We start from the raw sequence: 21,274 nt of genomic DNA on the forward strand, positions 1-21,274 counted from the left end.
ACTGATGGCAGCCCATTGTTGCATAATCAATGCTTGGAGTTTGTCAGAATTTGTGAGTTTTTGAATTTGTGGGTTTTTGTTTGTCCACCCGCCTCTTGAAGTGTGACCACAAGTTCTCAATGGGATTAAGGTCTGGGGAGTTTCCTGGCCATGGACCCAAAATATTGATGTTTTGTTCCCCGAGCCACTTAGTTATTACTTTTGCCTTATGGCAAGGTGCTCCATCATGCTGGAAAAGGCATTGTTCGTCACCAAACTGTTCCTGGATGGTTGAGTGAAGTTGCTCTCGGAGGATGTGTTGGTACCATTCTTTATTCATGGCTGTGTTCTTAGGCAAAATTGTGAGTGAGCCCACTCCCTTGGCTGAGAAGCAACCCCACACATGAATGGTCTCAGGATGCTTTACTGTTGGCATGACACAGGACTGATGCTAGCGCTCACCTTATCTTCAACATACAAGCTTTTTTTCCAGATGCCCCAAACAATCAGAAAGGGGATTCATCAGAGAAAATGACTTTACCCCAGTCCTCAGCAGTCCAATCCCTGTACCTTTTGCAGAATATCAATCTGTCCCTGTTGTTTTTCCTGGAGAGAAGTGGCTTCTTTGCTGCCCTTCTTGACACCGGGCCATCCTCCAAAAGTCTTTGCCTCACTGTGCGTGCAGATGCACTCACACCTGCCTGCTGCCATTCCTGAGCAAGCCCTGTACTGGTGGTGCCCCGATCCCGCAGTTGAATCAACTTTAGGAGACGGTCCTGGCGCTTGCTGGACTTTCTTGGGCGCCYTGAAGCCTTCTTCACAACAATTGAACCGCTCTCCTTGAAGTTCTTGATGTTCCGATAAATGGTTGATTTAGGTGCAATCTTACTGGCAGCAATACCCTTGCCTGTGAAGCCCTTTTCGTGCAAAGCAATGATGACAGCACGTGTTTCTTTGCAGGTAACCATGGGTGACAGAGGAAGAACAATGATTCCAAGCACCACCCTCCTTTTGAAGCTTCCAGTCTGTTATTCAAACTCAATCAGCATGACAAAGGGATCTCCAGCCTTGTCCTTGTCAACACTCACACCTGTGTTAACGAGAGAAGCACTGACATGATGTCAGCTGGTCCTTTTGTGGCAGGGCTGAAATGCAGTGGAAATGTTTTTGGGGGATTCAGTTCATTTGCATGGCAAAGAGGGACTTTGCAATTAATTGCAATTCATCTGATCACTCTTCATAACATTCTGGAGTATTTGCAAATTGCCATCATACAAACTGAGGCAGCAGACTTTGTGAAAAATAATATTTGTGTCATTCTCAAAACTTTTGGCCACGACTGTATATATCATGGAGTAGTGATTTCCATGGTCCATTTAGGGCAGCCTGTAACCATCCCCCGCCCCGCCTGTTCTGTCCATTAACCCTCTTCCAAACAGTTGTAATATTGACAAACACATAAAGAGGTGCTTGTGCTTGTCAATCGCTCCCCCAGGCCAATCCATTTAGCTGTGAGTGATGTGAACGTACAAGCAACCCCCCATCATGTCAGCCATTAAAATTGATCAGGTTCGACAGCACGCTAACAAAATGATCCGAAATGTGTGTGTTTGTGTGCGTGTGTGCCACAGGAGATTGGTGGCACCTTAATTGGGGAGAACGGGCTCGTGGTAGGGTGTTTGATACCATTCTATTTGCTCCGTTCCAGCCATTATTATGATTTGTTCTCCCTCAGCAGCCTCCACTTGTGTGCACGTGTCGTGACTTGTGTGTGTGTGTGTGCTTAATGCATATTGTATGCTATTATGAGTGGGTGTGTGTTTGTGTTCGTGGCAGCCTACATGCTTGTATTATATGAAAAAGTTGAAGAGCTGTCCCCCACGTACCAATGAGTCGCCAGTTGGACAGGATCCCCTGGAACAGAAGGCCTCTCTCTTTCTCTCTCTGCCTCTCTCTCGCTCTGTCTCTCTCTCTCTCTCTCTCTTTCTCTCTCTGCCTCTCTCTCGCTCTGTCTCTCTCTCTCTGCCTCTCTCTCTCTCTCTCTCTCTCTGCCTCTCTCTCTCTGTCTCTCTTTCTCTCTCTGCCTCTCTCTCTCTCTGCGTCTCTCTCTCTGTCTCTNGCCCGATGTTTGTGTGTTTGTGTGCGTGTGTGCCACAGGAGATCGGTGGCACAATAATTGGGGAGAATGGGCTCATGGTAGGGTGTTTGATGCCATTCCATTTGCTCCGTTTCGGCCATTATTATAATTCGTTCTCCCCTCAGCAGCCTCCACTGGTGTGTGCACGTGCATGTGTCATGACTTGTGTGTGTGCTTAATGCTTACTGTGTGCTATTATGAGTGGGTGTGTGTTTGTGTTCGTGGCAGCCTACATACTGGTATTATATGAAAAAGTTGAAGCGCTGTCCCCCGCGCACCACTGAGTCGCCAGTTGGACAGGATCCCCTGGAACAGAAGGCCACTCTCTCTCTCTGCCTCTCTCTCTCTCTCTGTCTCTCTCTCTCTGCATCTCTCTTTATGTCTCTCTGCGTCACTCTCTCCTCCCCGGGCTTTTGTTTCTGTATTCCATCCATGTGTTCACACTGCATCAGCCATACATGCCTAGACAAAGAGCTGTGACACACACCTGCTCCTGTGTCTCTCCCTGCCATGTTTGATTGCTCAAAGAGCAGCCCAGCCTACGATATAATCATCTAATCAGCTAGCAGCAGCGTGGTGTGATTGCGTTCCCAATCAGTTAACCCTCTCTCTCTCTGATGCACTGATAAGTATACGACCAACACGAGAAATGGAATGTGATGTCATGGATTGTGTTTTCTTGTCTCCGGGATTGGATTGGCATTTTTACTGATATAATTACTAAAGTAAACAGGGGATATAGGGGCTAAGAACACAGACAGAAAAACATGTTCTGTTATCTCTGCGAGACTTGGAATGGGATGGGATCATGTTTGGGCCACTTGGTTTCACGCACCAAGTGGTACTGTTGGACGGTTATGACTTTGGGGAAATAAACTGTTGGCAGGATTGATATCTGCAGGTAAAATGGCAGGTGTTGTTTTTACTCCAAAATAGAAGTAGAATATGCTCCCCCAACACTGGCACAGAGATCACAGTCATCCTCATACATCAGAGAGAGAGAGAGGAAACAAAAACCAAGAGGGACAGCTGGAAACGGTTAGAAGAGCGAGAGACAGAGAGAGAGAGAGAGATGAAGCACTGAAAACTAACCTTTTCAGCAAACTTGGTAGTGACAACCTCATCTCTTTGAGACTGAACCAGAATGAAGTATGGACAAAAAAAAAGAAAGCGAGAGGGAATGAAAAGAAAAAGGGTTAAGATACTTGATTATTTAGGAAGACTTAACCATGCGTGTCCTGTCTAGCCATGCAGTGTTCACGGCATGTAAGCATAAGTAATTCATCTGCCTATAGTTTAAACAGAGTCAGGTACTTAGCCAAAACTCAAGGACAGAAGGGTTGCTGGGGGAAAGGGTCATAAGCAAAAGTTTTCAGCAGACCGAGGTTAGCTAACCTTTGGCGTTTTATTCAGAATCACTCATACGTGTGAGAGATTATTCCTCTCCATTAAACACTGGCGGACGCTGAGTAGGTTGCAAGTGGTCTCTCATTAAAACCCACTTCATATGAAGAATGAAGGCTGGAGGTCCGATATGTAACCATTAACTAAACATCTTTACAGTCTACTCTGACTGATTAAACTCTGTTAGCCATGCCACTGATCTRTGGGTCCGTGGCAAATCTTCCATCTTCGTTTTCTGCCCAATTGGAGACCAGTATAAAGCCTGTATGGACATAATCTGTCCAATGGTGAAAAGGCAGGTGATAACGGTCATAGATGGAGGTGTGAATTGTTTAACCGTGCCAGAGATCAGTTCTGCCTGGGTTAGGACGACAAGACCTTCCATCACTCAACTGACAAGTGTGCAGTTTGTCTCTATTGCAACACACACATAAAATGCACGGGCACACACACTCATTAAAAACAAATGTGTGATGTGCCAGAGGTGGGTGGGAGAAGCGTAGCAGGGTTGACCCCCTGTTATAGATGAAGATGGCAGCAGTGAGTCACAGGGTAGGATGAAAGAACTAGTCTGCAGATCAGCGCAACACACGAACAGACACACACACACACTCCATGAGTCATGATAGAGAGGATTAACAGAGGCACTGGTGTAATTTGCCCCTAACTACTAACTATTTTGAATTGCATATATGCATCCCTATTGATAGAAGTGGGTGGTTGAAACTTGTGTAAATATCCCTTTGGAGTCTCAAAGCGATGGTTTTATTTTTTCATTAGTGCTGTTGTGCTGTGGAAGTGTTCCAGGAGGAACTAGAGATGTGAATGTCTTATCTATGAAACAATCCAAAATAATCCAGGACCAATTTTGAAAATCAAGTAATAGGCCATCGACCAGGAAGATATTGGTTATTTAAGTTGATTGGCAAGGAGCTCTATTCATCGAAAACAACAAGCTGCATCACTCACTGATTGGAACAATAATCAGCTTCTAAGAAGCCTGAAACATTGCCAATGTCCTGACACCTCAGCACCCCCTCAGACGATCCCACAGGTGAAGAAGCTGGATGTGGAGTTCCTGGGCTGGCGTGGTTACACGTGGTCTGTGGTTGAGAGGCGTATTCTCACAATTCTCTAAAACGATTTTGGAGGCGGCAAAGAAACGGTAGAGAAACAAACATTCAAATTTCTGGCAACAGCTCTGGTGGACATTCCTGCAGTCAGCATGCCAATTGAACGCTCCCTCAAAACATCTGTGGTATTGTGTTTTGTGACAAAACTGCACATTTTACAGTGGCCTTGTATTGTCCCCAACACAAGTTGCACCTGTGTAATGATCATGCTGTTTAATCAGCTTCTTGATATGCCACACCTGTCAGGTGGATGGATTATCTTTTTGTTTAGTATATTTCTATTCTCACTGCTCCCATCACAGTGCTTCAGAATCTGGCTGTGGTGACATTTGGCTGCCTGTGCTAATGCTGTCTCTATGGGAGTGTCTGGGTGGGTAATGAGAGCTATTTATCTGACAGAGCACAGCCTGCTGTCCTGATGGGGCCCTGTGATGAGAGAGCATCATCAGACTAGGAATAAGAGGAGCCTGTAATTTCCTATTTGTTTGATAGCTAAAGTGCCAATGCAGTGAATTGACATCGCACGTCTCACTTTTTTTTTTTTTTTTACAATATTTCCTCTAATGCTCTCTGTTACAATAGAGTATTGGCATTGATCTGTCTATGAAAAAACWGTGGCACTCTCTGGAGGTCATTCTCCCCTGTGTTGTCTGGTGGTCAACGCTGTGATTCAAGTAGAATCTTTGACTGACATAAGTAGGTAATAAATTGGGGTAGTTACATTTGACATAAATGCCAGCCTTTGTCCCTTGGGTTACAGTACATTGCTTTGAAAGACCATTCATGTAATTTCAGAGAGCCTTTCGACCAAGCTGCCATATCACGRTGTCATGCTCACTGCTCTGTCTATTGTGAGGTGTGGGCTCTCCCTTGTGGTGACTGTACAAATAGACTCACAGCAGAGCTTTACTGGGTCTCTCTGCATTAGGGCTATTTGAACAGGCAGAAATAGAATTCTGTAAGGAAAAGAGAAAACGAATTGTTATGTTGTTAGACACATCAGAATAGTCTGTCTTTAATAGGCTACTACCTATAAAACTGTGGTGAGGGGATATATTTACCTCCCTCTAATTAGAGAGAGGGGAGTTAAGGGGGCTGGTGGGCATGCCTCTTTCCCTACACATTCAGGGCCTGTGTCTGGCCATCAATCCCTCTCCCTGTTACCAGAGTAGCCAACTGTAACAGAATCCACTCTATTCTCTGGGCTCAGCGTTGGTTCACTCATCCCTGACTGCAGAMCAACTCTCCTTRCCCACCTGTGGCAGCCAGGTGAAAGTAAACTGATCTGCCCACTTGTGAAAAGCAGGACTTAATACGATATTAATCCAGCAGGTGAATGATTCATGACATTAGGCCATAGCCTCATAGCCAACAGGGACAAAGGTCTGAGTGTCTGGTGGATTACTTCACATTGATCATTTAGTTACTTATAATTTAGACAGTGTGTGTTGAAAGGGGGGACGGGCACTTAGGCCAACATGGCAATATGCATCTCAAACTCCAGTGGTACAAGTTTCCAGAACCATGCTTTTATTTTACACATTCTATTTATCAGCTTAATGATGAACGATTTTCGTCTTCACAAAACCAGTGCAGGTGTTGGGTCTGTATTGTCAGTTGAGTCCTGTGCGATCCGGTAGGCACCATCACGCCACGGTGTCTGAGGTGGCGGTGCGAGGGAAGACGCCGTTCTTGCGGAAAAAGCTCTCTTTCACAATGGCGTTGAGTGCGTACATCGGGACGTAGGCCTTGTTCATGTCACCTGCATTCAGAAGGGGCGCAGCAGGGACAGTTACCATGACAACTGGAGATAAGACATGGAATGTAGTAGAGCTAAAAGCTGGTCAGGACCATGATGTCACCCCCTGAATAGTTTTTCTACTGTATGCCCCCCCATTGCATGTGATGTTCCAGTTAATTTTGGCTATTTATACGTTTAAACATTCCAAATCCATGAGTGGTTTTACCATGTTGATAGAATGCCTGTTTAATTGGTTAATCAACAATTAAGCCTAATAATTTAAAATAAAAAAAAGTGTTGTTTTTTACCCAGACCCCATCCATACTGCCAGTTGCTGGTTATAGGGTAGAGGTACTTGACCTCAGGATCCTTTCGCTTCCTGAGGAGGAGGTATTTGTAGCGTCCAGTCTCCTCTTCCGAAAAGCCATCATACAGCACATCCCGAGTCTCTCCCGAAACCGGCCGCATCACATCGATAATGACCTTCTCATCTCTACTTTTGACCTGCGCCCCTTCTCTGGTCAGCGTTTTCACCGGTTTAGCTTCAYGTTGARGTTCGTTGATTTGTGGCAGTTTCATCCCTCGTTTTTCACCCACCTTTTTGACGAGTTTAGGTTTGATCCAGTTATCTCGAAACCAATTTAGTCTGACAATTTTTTCTTTCAAAATAGCCTCCTTCCAAAACTCCTGTTTTTGAGAATCCATGTCCGCTGCTCTTCCCAAAAGTCAGCTAGTCTTCTTGCGGGTTGAGGTTATGCACAACTGTCACCCAAAGCAATTAAATATTTGGAATATCCTTTTATTATCTGGATACATTCAGCACCAATACAATCTCCATCACATTAAATGTGCAARAGAAATTGCACGAGATGTAGGGTTGAATGTTCCATCACCAAAATGTGTGCGGGTATCATGGCGCGCTCGTGAAACCTCTCCAAACATTTGCGTAACAATAGGTTTATGTCGTCACACCAGGGCCGGTTCCCCTTTTGGGGAACCTAAGCGAGATTTGATTGGCCAAGCGGTCAATATTTTTTTGTTGCCCCCTCTTGACATTGGAGACAAAAAATKTACGTTTTAAAGTGAAATTTCTGCAATTATACACATTTTGCCATAGGGTGTTGAGAAAATATTGCAGTTTTAAAGCAAGTTGTCTGCAGTTGTACACATTTTGCCATGGGGCGGAGAGAATATTTWGCAATTTTAGAATACATTTCATGCAATTCTACTCATTTTGTCATGGGCCAGAGAGAAATATGGTAAGCTATATGCTGTTTTAAAGCTACATTTCTGCAATTCTACACATTTTGCCATGACTTATGCCATGCTAATGATATCTGAGTGAGAGTGACTAACAAAATCAATGGGGTCCCCCTGGAGTACAGGCCCCTGGCCACATGCCCTGTGTGCAAGGTTGCTATTCGGACATGATTACTACAAGTTTAGATACCTGGCTAGACTAATTTACCAATCTAAAAATTGTTCGCTGACATGGCTAATTGAGTGACTGCACAATCACATTTCGAACTTGCATCTTGTGTATTCTAATATTATAACTCTCAACAGTTGAGAACCCGGGCGGGGATAACCGCTTATGTCAAGCAGGCCCTGTGTCACACAATGACACATATTTGATAATTTTCTTTATTAAAAGTGGATAATCTCAAATTAATTAAGAAGATAATTATTAATCTGTCTTTAATAAATAGCAACTTTTTAGGTTTACCACACACAAATTACACCCTCTGTACAACTCCTCTCCTATTGTGTCCTCTCCTCCATCACCAAGTGCTGCACATAAGCAATAGGCCGGTGGAGTGACTACAATATTTCCACATTTCTCTCAATCCTCTTATCTTTCCAGATCAGTGGTGACAAAAGTAATGGTTTAAGACAAATAGAGCACAGCCAGCAGCTCCTGTATGAGGCCCAACATCACACTTCTTCTCATCTTCCTCCACTGCTCTTCCGCTCATCTCTTGCCGTTGCCATGTGGGTCTCTGGTTGCCCCGCCTGCACTCTCGTCCCCGCCCTGGTTCAGTGTATGGCCCAGGTTAATCAGGGCACAGAGACTCACCAYGCAGCCTGGAGAAGCTACTACATATTCTAGTCTAAAAAGAGTTGCCAAGAAGGACAGAGAAAACATTGATTTCACTTCAACGATGTACAGTTTTGTAATGCTTTTTGTCTTCCCTCCTTTAGAGTTAAAGCGCCAYCTACTGATAAAATGTATGAAGACTGACTGAAAACACATACTTACACCGAAGGTTGTCTTTCCCTTTTATTCACAAGGGAAGGAGGAGCGTTGTACCTGTGTTTGTGTGCAGTAGAGGGGAAAKAAATGATTAATGGCATATTGGAACATGTGCACAATGAAAGGGTAGATGCCTGTTTAWAATAATAGAATAAGAGAACTCACGTAGTTAATGTTGAGTTGCTATCTGTCTCGTTCTGACTCTGCATCAACTCCTCAGGCCTGTTGGCAAAAGAGCAACAACAGAGTGCGAGTTGAATTGTAACAGTATATATTTTCTATAGCATACCCACAACCCTTTCCACCAATGATCCTCCTCACGTTGAGCCATACTCTGTTTCAGTGCTGATCCAAGGAATACAGAGCCTGCGTGGATACAGAGGGGATATCAGTAGTGAGTTAAACTACTCTGTCACTTGTTTTCTTTTGTTCTACTGTATTATTGACTATGTTTTGTTTATTCCATGTGTAACTCTGTGTTGTTGTATGTGTCGAATTGCTATGCTTTATCTTGGCCAGGTCGCAATTGCAAATGAGAACTTGTTCTCAACTAGCCTACCTGGTTAAATAAAGGTGAAATAAAATGTAAAAAAATAAAATAAATAAAACTTCAAGTTATAGAACATTTCTTGTTTACTCAGCTGGGTTTCATCGCCTACATACAGTATACATATAAAAAAACACACACAGGTCATGGACTAACATCAAGGCCTTTAGATTCAACAGAAGAGTATCACTTTATCAGTTACTCTGTCTGTACTTTGTATCCCTTTGCGTCTGCTCAACTAGATATTCATGGTTGAGTAAGGCCTATAATTTTTTATGAACCAGAGTGAGTGTGGATTGAATCAAGAAAAGTGCAGACAGACATTTATGATTATATTTTTATGTGAAAAGCAGGCATTTATTGCATCACTCCTGGTTTGTAAAAAGCTTTTACTTGCGTACAAAAGAAGTGAAGTATATTTGGTTTAGTCACTTTACACAAAACAAGTAAGTATTTGACATAAAGTACTCAACATATTGAATGTAAGTTATGAACTATTATAATAGTTAATCTACTTTAAAACGCACCCTAGCATTAGTTTCCTTTTCATGCTCCCAATTTACTTCAACTCTGGTGCAGTACATTTCAGAAATAGTTGTAGTGCCGTTTTTTTGTTAGAGAGCCACAAAACCTATTACCAAAGTCATGCTGCAACCAATGTGATAACACGTGTTATTAAAAAACTGTGTGCCAATTTAAGCTGTCCTGTGTCAGTGTCATTTTCTGCCTATCCCATGGGGGTCATTGGTGGAGGCGCCCGCTATCTCGTCCCCTTTCTGCAGGGCTGACCCCAGATTAGCGTTCATACAGGTGGGAAGGTAGCAGAGAGACACGCTGCCTCTGGATTGAAAGGAGGGGAGTATCAGGTTAGAGGTCTGGAGTGTGTCCTGCTGGGTGGTGAGACATGCAGMAATGACCGTGTCACTGCTGCTAAAGAAACAGTTAAGGTTATGTATTTGCACTATTACTTTAACAATAGTGCAGTTGGACACACACACAACAGTTGGACACATACACAACAGTTGGACACACACACAGGCTTGTGTGCTCAGTCAAAATGATTCAATCGCATTGTACTTGCGTACATTTAGGGAGACTTACGGTATTGCATGGTYGTAATCCCTGAAGGAGAAAGAAAAAAATACGAGATATTTTTGAAAAATGTGTGTGAATCCATAAAACTTGTTCTTTCAYATCTGGCAAAACAAGATTGAAAAGAGTCAATCGTGAGTCAATAGTGTTTACACACGCTAAAGTACATGTGTTTGGCCCTCAGGGGCCGTGCTGAGTTTGAAGAGCTGACTTACAATAATGGACTCATATTCTCCATAGGAAGTATAATTCTGTAACGATAGAACAAGGTAGAACAACTTTGTTGGTCAATTGCACACAAGGTCCAACCGAAATTGTACTTCCACTTTAAACCCAACCCCTCCAAAAAGACACACATGATTTTGGAGAGGTACGAGGGGCTGCCACACTGTGCGTCCAGGGAGATGTTGTTGTGGGGGGTTAAGTCCCTTGCTCAAGGGCRTACCGGTAGGCAATGGCATCTAGGATTTGAGACCCGGGATTCAAACTGGCTCGCCTCTCTAAGCGCTAGGCTACTTGCCGCCCAACATGAGATGCAATGTGMGTGTTCTTTCTTCTAAATGGCTTACAACATTTGGATTCAACAAAATACAAACATAAACCCAGAAATATACTCACTGAAAGGGGAAGGGAATCTCTGTTTCATTGGACTCTGTGTCATTCGACATGAAGGGTCTGAAAGAGCAAAGCAGTATGTTGGTCTCACTATTCTCACATTTAGTCAAACTCATCCTTGTTTTTAGAAGTATTAGAACCCAAAACTCACTGTGTAGTGTTTCTCACTGTGTCGTTGAGTTGAGGAAGAGTCTCATATTCATATTGTCTACAGAGGAAATAAAATGCACATGCCTCACAGGTTACAACTCTATCCATCTTGTCCGCCATCCATACAACCTCTAATMTCCTATTTTCACAGGTAGATAGATGTCTTACCTCTGAGTGCTGTTGAAGGGGACTGGGAATCCAAAGACGTAGCCCAGGAGGAGGACACCGAGAGACCAGGCAGGGATCATCTGTTCTCCGGAAGGGCCGTCAGGTCCGTGAAAAAATCCCGTGTTCAGGTACAGGTTCATTCTGGGAGGACCTCTTATATAGCTTACTGAGCACCTATTGGCCAACCTTCCATATCTTTATAAGTAGAACAGAGCTGTGTTTGTGTGTTGGTGTTTGTCCCTGGTTCACTGAAGAACATGSAAGAATTGAAGGACTCACACGTCCAGCAAGATAAATGATGAGGCCCGTCACAAGGTTGTTCAAATATTTGCCAGTTGGTTCACAGCATCCGTGTGTGCAGGCCCCCACATACTGTAATACATCAGGTTCAGTCTCAGGGTCGGGCTTTAATCATGGGAACCACTCTAAATCAGATTTATTGTCAGGGATAATATACTGGGCTTTAAGGTTTTTTGAAGAAAAAAATCTGTGATTGAAGCTTGTCCTCCGCCACTGGCACAGAGATGCTGGGAAGTACTTCACTTCTGCCTAAACTATTTAGTGAGATGTTAAACAAACTTTGACTGCATGGGWACTTTACCCTACTTCCCAAAAGAAACTACCTGGTCAAGTCACATCATCAGGAAAGCTTGYATCTCTTTTACAGACAGGGTTGGAGAGAGGCATAGTTGGTAGTGGGATTTCATTATGACTGACATGTAACATTCTTGTCCTACTTCAGGCTACTAGCGCTATAAGGCTTTAGAATCAGCATGGAGGATTGCTGGTTCTAATTTCAAKATTTTGTACAGTATGAAATAATGAAAGTCTTCCAAGCTAACATACAGGGAATTGTTTAAGGCTTTTGTGAGATTGTGRATAGTGTGATTGTCTTCTAATATCAAACATTTAAGACAGTTGTGCTGGTCTTGACATTATTAATAACTTACACAGCACAGGTTGGTATAGAATAATAATTATTTTTAAACATCTTTATTTATTTTTTTATACAGGTATAAGTTAAAACTGTCACAACTGCAATACATTACGACATTTTGCAGTGCTAAACACTGTTTTTTCAAGCTGTGCCATTCTTTTGTGTGGATTTTCTGTTGATGAGATGTACAGTATTATTCCCCAATCCACAGGGTACATGTCACCAGATGATGAAATGCTACTTTACAGTTTAGGATACACATAGGGGCATAGAGAATGTTTCCATAAATTACAAATGTGAAGTTAAAACAGACACAGTCATGGTCACATGCATGATCTGACAAATGTTACACTCCCTGAATTGCAGATGACTATCTACAATTCTTTGCTGAGATGTCTTATGCAAGCATACTCTCCCCAAGGTTATGACAAAATGAAGCAAGCATTTGAAAATCAGACTAGATGAGACCACAAGATACAGTACCTGCGTAAGATTTCATACAACAACATGAATAACCCGGAAAGGCATACTGCAAAACAATTCAACCATCAATGTGGTCAATGAACAGTAATACCATAATGTTCCAGGCAAAGGAATGAAAAACTAAACTATTACATCAAACAATTCAACATTGGGTCTGGCGAAAATGCATTGCCAGGTGGATGGAGCAGGACCATGGCAAGAGATGAGTGGGACTGTAGGTACCACATATGGCCTCAGTCAATATGGATAACACATGAAACTGCCATCAGRCCAATTCATACTTTACAGCTTTCATGGTATTACACAAGATAACTCATTTAGGATCACGACAGTCTCCAAAGTCCCCCTCTTCCATCTCTGTCCCTGCATCTTTGGGTACGTGKTGTGTGTTTATCGGAAGTCCTCAGCAGAGAACATGCCCTTGGCCCTGCGTAGGATGGAGTCCTTGGAGGCGTCATATGGGTGCTCCTTGGAGGGTATCTCCAGCACGGCAGGGATGGACTCCATGTGCTGGTCGATGGCGTGACGGATCATCTCTGCTATGAACTGGTTGATCAGGATGATGCCGATGTCATTGCGGGTCAGGAAACTCCTAGGGGGGAGCATAACAGAAATAAGTAAATTAGAGAGACGATGACTGTGAACATTACAGTGCAGGTGTTTAAACACMAAAAAACAAGGTATGTTGTCCAGCAGTAACTTATATGGATTGAAAGAGATACTAGTAGTATTTCAAGGTGATATAATTAATCAAAATCACACAACTAGGCCTAATGGAATACAGATATCATGATGCCACCTAAGTACAGATTGTAGCACCAGATAATGTTATTTACCCCCCCAGAAAAATTGTACCCATTATACTGGGAGTTACAGGATAGGTACTGTTAGGTGTAGCACAGATAATTTTCGATGTTACCAATGCAATTACAAACATAATATAGCATCAACTGTGTTCACCCTGTGTGCAAACAAGCGCACAGTTTGTCTGCTTTTAGCTATTTTTCTTCGATCTCAAAATTTGGTAGATAGCTAGCTATAACTTACTTGAAGGTCTCCTCTATYTCTGCGATGCTTGTCTCCTTCTCGACCACCAAGAAATTCGGGCTACGATTTTTATTCAGCTCGCCAATGCCACCGAGTAGGAACCCGGTACACGTGTCTTCATCACCAATAACGGCAATTAATTTACCTCGCCCAGCCATTATTCAATTCTACAAGATAAAACTGCAAAAACAAGCAATGACTGAACTGTTTCTCCTTCTCTGAATCACGAAACTGTCAGCTGACCAGTACTTCCGCTTTTGGTGAGCTCTTTGGAGATGTCAGCTGTCATATATTGGTTTATATAATTTTCCATATCATGAAATGGCGAGCAGGACAAAATGACTGTCTATCAATGACAATGCAATACATTGAATAGCTTTAAATTGTTTTGTAAACGAAGTAGTGGTTTTGGGTTTATGCCTCATCAAAGGATAAAATCCTTCTATATCGGAATAACGTGRCGTCACATCAGCTGATGAAGTCACGTGAAAAAAAGAGAGGAAACGCATCAGATGGGCTTCCTCATCGGGCAAAACAAGTGAAAATGGTATAAACTCTTATATTCTGCTTTACTGGTAGTCTGTGACTTTGTATTGTGTAAAAGCAACGTCATTCAGTGGTTCATACTGTTGTATCAGCTACATTGTAGCCTATTTTGTGTGTACTGTAGTGCGCGTGATAGTTTTCTGGCTCCGATGTCTCGCTAACTAGCTGTAAACACTGATTCTTTGTGGCCACTTTTACTATTGACAAAAGCAGATTTGATGCAAAGTTAACCTCCTTTGAGCTTTGAAAACAGTGTTTGGTGGCAGGTAATTGTACCTCAGATCCTAACATGTGTCCATCTATGTCATTTGTTTGTGTTTTAGACTACTAGCGCTCTGACACAGGGTCTGGAGAGGATCCCTGATCAACTGGGGTATTTGGTGATCAGTGAGGATGGCGTATTGGCAGTATGTTCACACAAATATGCGTACATGTATGTCCTGCCCTGGTAGCAGCTTAGATAAAGCCCAGGTTGCAGCACGCCTATCCTCCACTCCATCTCATTTCCAACTGACTCCCTGTTACCCCCCCTCTCTCAGTCTGCGGGGGAGCTGGAGAATGATGAGCACACAGCTGGGGTCATAATGCAGATGGTGCGGACAGCATGTCGCTTCAGACTGCAGGGTGCTGCTGAGCCACCATTCAAACGCATGTCAGGTAAGTCTGACAACACACACAAATCAAGTACATTGTTGGGTTTCTCCGTCTCTTCATATAATGCCACCAGCTCACTAGTGAGGCTGTCAAGGACTCACTCGAACGCACATACACACAGTATTGCTGTTGCCAACATGCCGCTCTAACCAGACCTCCCTGTGTTCTATTTCTTCACAGTCATGCTAGAGGACTATGTGTACACAGTGACCGTGTCTGGTCAGAAGGTGTTTGTGGTGAAACGTCAGAACAACAAGAGGGAACCTGTAGTGGTGTAGAACCGTGCAGTGAAGATGGGTTGGGAGGACGAAGGACATCACTCCAATCAACTCACACAGGACAGGGACTCTGTAATCCACTGAACTGTTTTGTTCCATTCCTCRTTATATAAGGTTTTAGAACAACAGAAGAAAGCACATATGAAGTTAGACTGAACAAAAATATTAATACAACATGTAACAATTTCAAAGATTTTACTGAGTTGAAGTTCATAGAAGGAAATCAGTCAATTGAAATAAATTCATTAGGCCCTAATCAATGGATTTCACATGAGTGGGCAGTGGTGTGGCCTGGGAGGGCATAGGCCCACACACTGGGGAGCCAGGCCCAGCCAATCAGAATGAGTTTTCCCCCAAAAATGGCATTATTACAGACATAAATACTCCTCAGCACCCCCCATTCCCCTACTCAGATGATCCCGCAGGTTAAGAAGCTGGATGTGGAGGTCCTGGGCTGGCGTGGTTACACGTGGTCTGCAGTTGTGAGGCCGGTTGGATGTACTGCCAAAATCTCTAAAATGGTGTTTGAGGTGGCTTATTGTAGAGAAATGAACATTACATTCTCTGGCAACAGCTCTGTTGGACATTCCTGCAGTCAGCATGCCAATTGCAGGCTCCCTCAACTTGAGACATCTGTGGCATCGTGTTGTGTGACAACTCCACATTTTAGAGAGGCCTTTTATTGTCCCCCAGCACAAGGTGCACCTGTGTAATCACGCTATTTAATACACTTCTTGATATGCCACACCTGTCAGGTGGATGGCTTATCTTGGCAAAGGAGAAATGCTCATTAACATGGATGTAAACAAATTTGTGCACAAAGTTTGAGAGAAATAAGCTTGTGTGTAAAGAATTTCTGGGATCTTTTATTTCAGCTCATGAAACATGAGACCAACACTTTACATGTTAAGTTTATATTTTTGTTCAGTATAGATATTGAAGAATTCACATTGAATGGGCCAAAATAGGCATGTCAAACTGCATGTAATCTTAATTGGTAACTTTGTAATGAGAAATGGAACAGAATAGTGCCGTGGTGTATTAGTCCCTACAGTATGTGATAATGAATTGTTGGTTTGTGTGTGGCAGGTAGACTGGAATTCAATCTATTCAGTTTATAGTATCTGTGCACTTGCTATTTAGTTTGAATGCTCCCTAATAACCCAGCAGGGTTTTGTTTAACATACTGAATGTTGCAGATAGAAATACCATGGATAGAGCTGACATCTTTTAAATACCTCTGAGGTATGTCTGTTATACTTAATACATTTCTATGTATTAATGTTGTGCCCTATGGAATGTGGCTTGATGGAAATTGATATTTTTAGGGTGACTGTTGGTTTTTTTCTAACCTGAACTGAGTATCACGTGTGCAATGTTTATATGTAATTGCTATCAGTACTAATGTGTGTATATACACATGCAATGACTGTTTTATCGTGAGCTATTGTCTTTGCATGTTAAATTGTCTGGAATATTTAGGGTCCTTCTCTAAATGAAATACCTTGGTTTTACTATTTTGATTACCTCAAATAAAGCTTTGCTTATAAACATCCACATGCTTTGAACTTGTTTATAAATGCCTTTTTAAAGTTGCACTATGCTGAAATTGCTCTGCCATTTCCTGGTTGCTAAAATTCTAATAGTTTGCCTAATTTCAGTTTGTGACAAAAACCAGTAAGCATAGTGTGGAGAATCATTGTAGCATTTAAACTTTAAATATTTTCTCCATAACCAAAAATATATTTTCAGCTGTTTGAAGCTGTTGTACAAAAGTAAAAGATGCAAAAACTAAATGGAAGGTGAGGCATAGAAATTTTACAAATCTACTGCGTCCAAGCTGTWTCACATCCGGCCKTGACTGAGTCCCATAGGCAGGCGCACAATTGAACCAGCRTCGGCCGTGGTAGGCCGTCATTGTAAGTAATTTGTTCTTAACCTGCCTAGTTAAAAAGACTTGCTGTCAATGAATTACATATCTTTAACTTAAATTTGTGAATTTGGTCAGGTTGCCCAAAAAGTTCCATATTGCAGCTTTAAAGCTGCGTGCTTTAAAGCTGCATAATGAAAATATCTAAGTAGGATTTTAATCTGAAAATTAAGAGGGAAATGTAAATGGGCATGGAACTGTTTTTATAAGCACTTTAAAGCAGTTTACTTTCAACTACACAATTTACTTTTCAAAGTATCAGAGTTGTTGATAAACCTAGGAGAATCTGCTCTCTTTGCTTAAAACGTACAAACTAAAACTGAACAGGTTGTTTAGGCTAAAGTTAAGAAACATTCCCAACTATTTGAACCAGGGCCACATCTCACGATCCTCCATGACCAACTATGTCCGACCTCGCACTCAGAAGACAATGTTTCAACAGTTGAGAAAAGAAAAAAAACATTTTATTGCATCATAATGGCCTTTGAAATGACTGAAGGTCCTGCACTCTTCACATTGTTTAGGAATGGAACTGGCCTTCAGGTTCAGCTCTCTGGAATGACTCAGTCAGGGAAGGCCAGAGGGGTTTTGCACCCAAAACCCCGCCGCTGCCCTCCCCCATATACTGTTTCCAACAAACTCCCGGTATCCAAATACCCCCCCCCCACCCAACAAAACCTAGTGGCCCACCCTNTGGCCCACCCTTCCATTCCTCAACATCAGCACACAACCATCATGTGAATCTGTTTTTTTAAAACATGCAACTTAAAACAATTTTACTGTTGAGGAAGTTGGGTGGCATAAAGGAAGAAWCAGTCTATGAAACATCTGCAGGTTTGACAATAATGGRAATAAAAGGGAAGAATGATGAAAAAAGGTTTCAGAACAGGAACTGATTGCAAAGTCCATAACTGCAAGTTCTACCAGACAGACACACTGATCATTTAAAAAGTTGCAGTTTTTTTTCTTCAATTGATGAAATGCTCAGCCTGCGCCCCTTCTCTTGCTCGTGTGTTCAGATCTCTTTCGCGCCGGTCCTGCGATTTCTCTATTCTTTAGCGTTTCGACAGCTCGTTGGAAAGCCAGTCCAGTCCTTCGTATAGCCCAGTGCCCTGGGTAGCACAGGTAGCCTGGACATGCCACTGGAAGGAGAGAGACATAATGAGTTGCTGTACATAAAATCCAGTAATGTCATACATATGAATAACTCTGCATAGCCACAGTGTATACTACATGGACCACATCTTTATCTGGTCAGAAATACATTTTACTGTACAACTCTTTGGAAGGACTGTTCAAGTGTGTGTGTATGAGAGAGATATGCTCACAACTCTGCTGCGCAAGCTCTGCAGGCCCAATTTGTCTGTGAGGTCGCTCACTGCCATAGCGTTGGGCAGGTCCTGTTTGTTTGCAAACACCAGCAACACTGCCTCCCTCAACTCATCCTCCTGCAGCTGTAGAGAGAGAGAAATAAATTAGAAAATTGGTAGGGAGAACAAGGGGAGGGAAAACATTTATGGAGGCGGCCATTGTCAATGGGAAACCATTGGCCACAGAAGGCTGTGTGTGTCAACACGGATGATGAATGATCAGTCACAATGGCAACTATATAAATAACACCATTATTTACCACTGAATTACTGTTTATTTTCCCATGTCAACCATGAGCTCAGTTTTAGGTTCCTTTTCAAAGAAATATGGTAAATGCCAACACAAAAAGCATACCGTTCCTTGACCAAAAACAACAGTAGCTTATAAATAGACATGTGTGYAACACGTACCATTTTAGACAGCTCCTCTGCCGACTCTGCTACTCTCTCTCTGTCATTGCTGTCCACTACGAAGATAAGGCCCTGTGAAGTCAAGGTTCAAAAGTCAGGCTACTGTTATGTATTTTGTCTACTCTACATATTCACCTAGCTTTTGAGATAAACAAGGGTTATTTTGACAGAGTCCATTCTGACACATTGATTCTGGCACTATTTSTATAGTTGAATTAAGATATCAAAGATATGCAATGATGACATCACTGATGTATGTCACTGCTGTCACAGGTGTGTCATACCTGTGTGTTCTGGAAGTAGTGCCTCCAGAGGGGGCGGATCTTGTCCTGACCGCCCACATCCCACACGGTGAAACAAATGTTCTTGTACTCAACAGTCTCCACGTTAAAACCTGCTCAGTCACCGAAGAGCGAGAGAGAGAGCATCAGCAACAGGAATTCACAGAGACTAGATCTAGAGTCACCAGTCTGACACCTTCAGCATAAACAGCTCCAATCTAGATCACTATGKTAGAAATAMGTTTCTGTATAAAATAAGCTAATTAAAACCAATTTGCAATAGGAGTAAACTATTACTTGTAGCTCAAATTGAAAAACRATGGAATGGTGACCCAGTTCTGTCTATCTGATCTCAGGTGGGACAAACCATTATTTTCTTCCCTACTTATTTTGTCTAGGAGTTTAGACACTTATCAACCAATCTGCTCCATAAAAAGAGCCCCCTCACCCAGCAAGCCCCAACAGCTCTGGAGCATGGAGGCAGTATAGCCATCTACTGTTCTTTGTCMCAGAATGCAAGGCTTAAAACCATTCAGCTCCAGCTCTATACCTCACTGTCGTGTCCAAAAATATTTTTTTGCTGAAATTTGACAGACTGAATTGTTGAGTGCACAGCTCTGTGTGGACCTTATTGACAATTTCCATGAACATTAAACAAGGTAGGCMTACATTCCTGAACAATTGGACTTGATTACCATGGCGACACATCAAAGATTTGGCTCAGTGTGTGTCATGCTACATCAGTCACCAGGACAAGACATCAAAAGAAATCTGCCCACAAGCTCCATGAGAAAGCAAGTCACCCATTTAAATCAGATTACTGAAGAGATGTTTTTAAAGACAGTCTGCCAGGAGCTGAGAGGGCCCATGTTTTGCATATGGTTGTGTATGCTAGAGATCTATCCATCTTTGGCTCTGGTCATAGCCAGAGATTTTCTTACCAATGGTTGGAATTGTGGTTACAATCTCCCCCAGCTTCAGTTTGTAGAGAATAGTGGTCTTTCCAGCAGCGTCCAAACCAACTACAGAAGAAAAGAGTAATGTCAAACTTCTCAATCATAATAAACCCATATAGATTTTTTTTGTATGGAAAATAAGTAACCTAACAAAAAAAAACAAGCAAGACAAACGTATTGTACTGCAACTTCATGAAATAGATAGGTATCCATTACAAAACAGGTCTGTCTCCGTGTCAAATGAAATCCCTCTGACAGCTGACAGAGGGGGTGCCTAGTTTCCCATCAGCTGTCAAACTGCAATGATTTGKACAACGTATATAAATATATATAGGTTAGCATCTGAGCCTTTAGCTCAAATTAGGAGCAGCATCCACAACCCCAAAATATAGGCTGTCCAACACATAGGTGTAGAAGTTATGGTAAGAGGGATGGACATGATTCTAGATGCGTCGTATTGAAAACTATAGACCCATTAAAAAAAGTTCACTATATCTACCAACTTGTATAGACATGAGATATGACGTAGCTAAGCCATTTGTTGGTATTAAGTGAACAAACTACAAGTAATTATTGTGCAATAGCTAGCAATTTYCCGTCTAAGCCTGAGTGTTATCCTAGCTAGTCTGTGTTTTTACCCCGATTGCTCTCAAACGAGTAATGTTTACGTTACAAGACATGTGAACAGGTAGTTTACTATAACTGTAATATTTCACAAAAATCAAAGTACATCCCTGATATGGCAACCCCCTCCCACTAGCTAGCTAACGTTAGCTAGCAGCCAGCTAGTTCCTTGGCCAGGTTGATTAGAGGATTGCTCACCCATAAGTATCCTCATCTGTTTTTTGCCAAAAAGCCTGGAAAATATCGACGAAATTGTTAGCCCCATGTTGTGAAAGAGYTCCGCGTGACGATAATAAAATAGAAAACCAAAGCTGTTTATTGTAACCAGACAGAGTGGGTGCAGCTTCTCTTTCGCAGTCTTCTCAGATGCCACGTCCAGGCCAACGCGAAATATATGACGTCAGGGCTTTCACATAACTTTATTCACAGACTCTCTCCTTCATTTAGAACCATGTACCTGTCGTTTATTGAGCTTTTCATTGTACAATGCATATAGTGTATAGTATCAAAATATGCACAGAAGTCGTTCATTGAGAA

General features: G+C 42.4%; 5 protein-coding genes across 8 annotated transcripts; 1 reads left to right on the top strand and 4 right to left on the bottom strand.

Annotated features, from left to right (window-relative positions):
* Positions 1-6,162: 6,162 nt before the first annotated feature.
* Positions 6,163-7,435, bottom strand: LOC139022944 (protein SPMIP1-like). The gene is made up of 2 exons (XM_070434752.1): positions 6,703-7,435; positions 6,163-6,415 (listed from the first exon to the last, which is right to left on the bottom strand). Exons 1-2 carry the CDS (start codon positions 7,097-7,099, stop codon positions 6,300-6,302), a joined length of 513 nt encoding a protein of 170 aa, XP_070290853.1. The 5' UTR covers positions 7,100-7,435; the 3' UTR covers positions 6,163-6,299.
* Positions 7,436-8,020: 585 nt separating this feature from the next.
* LOC139022943 (uncharacterized) lies at positions 8,021-11,394 on the bottom strand. 4 transcript variants are annotated; one of them, XM_070434748.1, is made up of 8 exons: positions 11,221-11,394; positions 11,054-11,110; positions 10,906-10,962; positions 10,503-10,538; positions 10,297-10,317; positions 8,814-8,870; positions 8,655-8,705; positions 8,021-8,505 (listed from the first exon to the last, which is right to left on the bottom strand). In XM_070434748.1, the coding sequence occupies exons 1-8, from the start codon at positions 11,358-11,360 to the stop codon at positions 8,367-8,369; spliced, it is 558 nt and encodes a 185-aa protein (XP_070290849.1). In that variant the 5' UTR covers positions 11,361-11,394; the 3' UTR covers positions 8,021-8,366. The 4 variants fall into 4 exon arrangements, with proteins under 4 accessions (XP_070290849.1, XP_070290850.1, XP_070290852.1 ...); XM_070434751.1 differs by having other exon boundaries at positions 8,076-8,505; positions 8,651-8,705; XM_070434749.1 differs by lacking the exons at positions 10,297-10,317; positions 10,503-10,538 and having other exon boundaries at positions 11,221-11,375.
* Positions 11,395-12,425: 1,031 nt separating this feature from the next.
* LOC111951513 (V-type proton ATPase subunit F) lies at positions 12,426-13,949 on the bottom strand. Its single transcript, XM_023969645.2, has 2 exons — positions 13,688-13,949; positions 12,426-13,232 (listed from the first exon to the last, which is right to left on the bottom strand). The coding sequence occupies exons 1-2, from the start codon at positions 13,843-13,845 to the stop codon at positions 13,031-13,033; spliced, it is 360 nt and encodes a 119-aa protein (XP_023825413.1). The 5' UTR covers positions 13,846-13,949; the 3' UTR covers positions 12,426-13,030.
* A 177-nt stretch (positions 13,950-14,126) lies between these two features.
* On the top strand, positions 14,127-15,870 carry LOC111951512 (ragulator complex protein LAMTOR4). Its single transcript, XM_023969644.2, has 4 exons — positions 14,127-14,234; positions 14,557-14,640; positions 14,773-14,890; positions 15,068-15,870. The coding sequence occupies exons 1-4, from the start codon at positions 14,163-14,165 to the stop codon at positions 15,163-15,165; spliced, it is 372 nt and encodes a 123-aa protein (XP_023825412.1). The 5' UTR covers positions 14,127-14,162; the 3' UTR covers positions 15,166-15,870.
* A 1,963-nt stretch (positions 15,871-17,833) lies between these two features.
* LOC111951265 (ADP-ribosylation factor 4) lies at positions 17,834-21,127 on the bottom strand. The gene is made up of 6 exons (XM_023969307.2): positions 20,936-21,127; positions 20,099-20,179; positions 19,161-19,270; positions 18,877-18,948; positions 18,424-18,549; positions 17,834-18,237 (listed from the first exon to the last, which is right to left on the bottom strand). The coding sequence occupies exons 1-6, from the start codon at positions 21,000-21,002 to the stop codon at positions 18,151-18,153; spliced, it is 543 nt and encodes a 180-aa protein (XP_023825075.1). The 5' UTR covers positions 21,003-21,127; the 3' UTR covers positions 17,834-18,150.
* Between the last annotated feature and the right edge of the window lie 147 nt (positions 21,128-21,274).

The sequence above is a fragment of the Salvelinus sp. IW2-2015 genome, linkage group LG24 (assembly GCF_002910315.2).
Source record: "Salvelinus sp. IW2-2015 linkage group LG24, ASM291031v2, whole genome shotgun sequence".
NCBI classification, from domain to species: Eukaryota; Metazoa; Chordata; class Actinopteri; order Salmoniformes; family Salmonidae; genus Salvelinus; species Salvelinus sp. IW2-2015.

Bases quoted from the DNA above. Each gene is read 5' to 3' on its own strand.
- LOC111951265 (XM_023969307.2), bottom strand. From the start codon at position 21,002: ATGGGGCTAACAATTTCGTCGATATTTTCCAGGCTTTTTGGCAAAAAA. The intron at 18,949-19,160 runs GTATGACACACC...TTGACTTCACAG, and splicing joins ACTACTTCCAGAACACACAG to GGCCTTATCTTCGTAGTGGA. The intron at 18,238-18,423 runs GTGAGCATATCT...CTCTCCTTCCAG, and splicing joins AGAGCTTGCGCAGCAGAGTT to TGGCATGTCCAGGCTACCTG.
- LOC111951512 (XM_023969644.2), top strand. From the start codon at position 14,163: ATGAAGTCACGTGAAAAAAAGAGAGGAAACGCATCAGATGGGCTTCCT. The intron at 14,641-14,772 runs GTATGTTCACAC...CCCCTCTCTCAG, and splicing joins GTGAGGATGGCGTATTGGCA to TCTGCGGGGGAGCTGGAGAA. The intron at 14,891-15,067 runs GTAAGTCTGACA...ATTTCTTCACAG, and splicing joins ACCATTCAAACGCATGTCAG to TCATGCTAGAGGACTATGTG.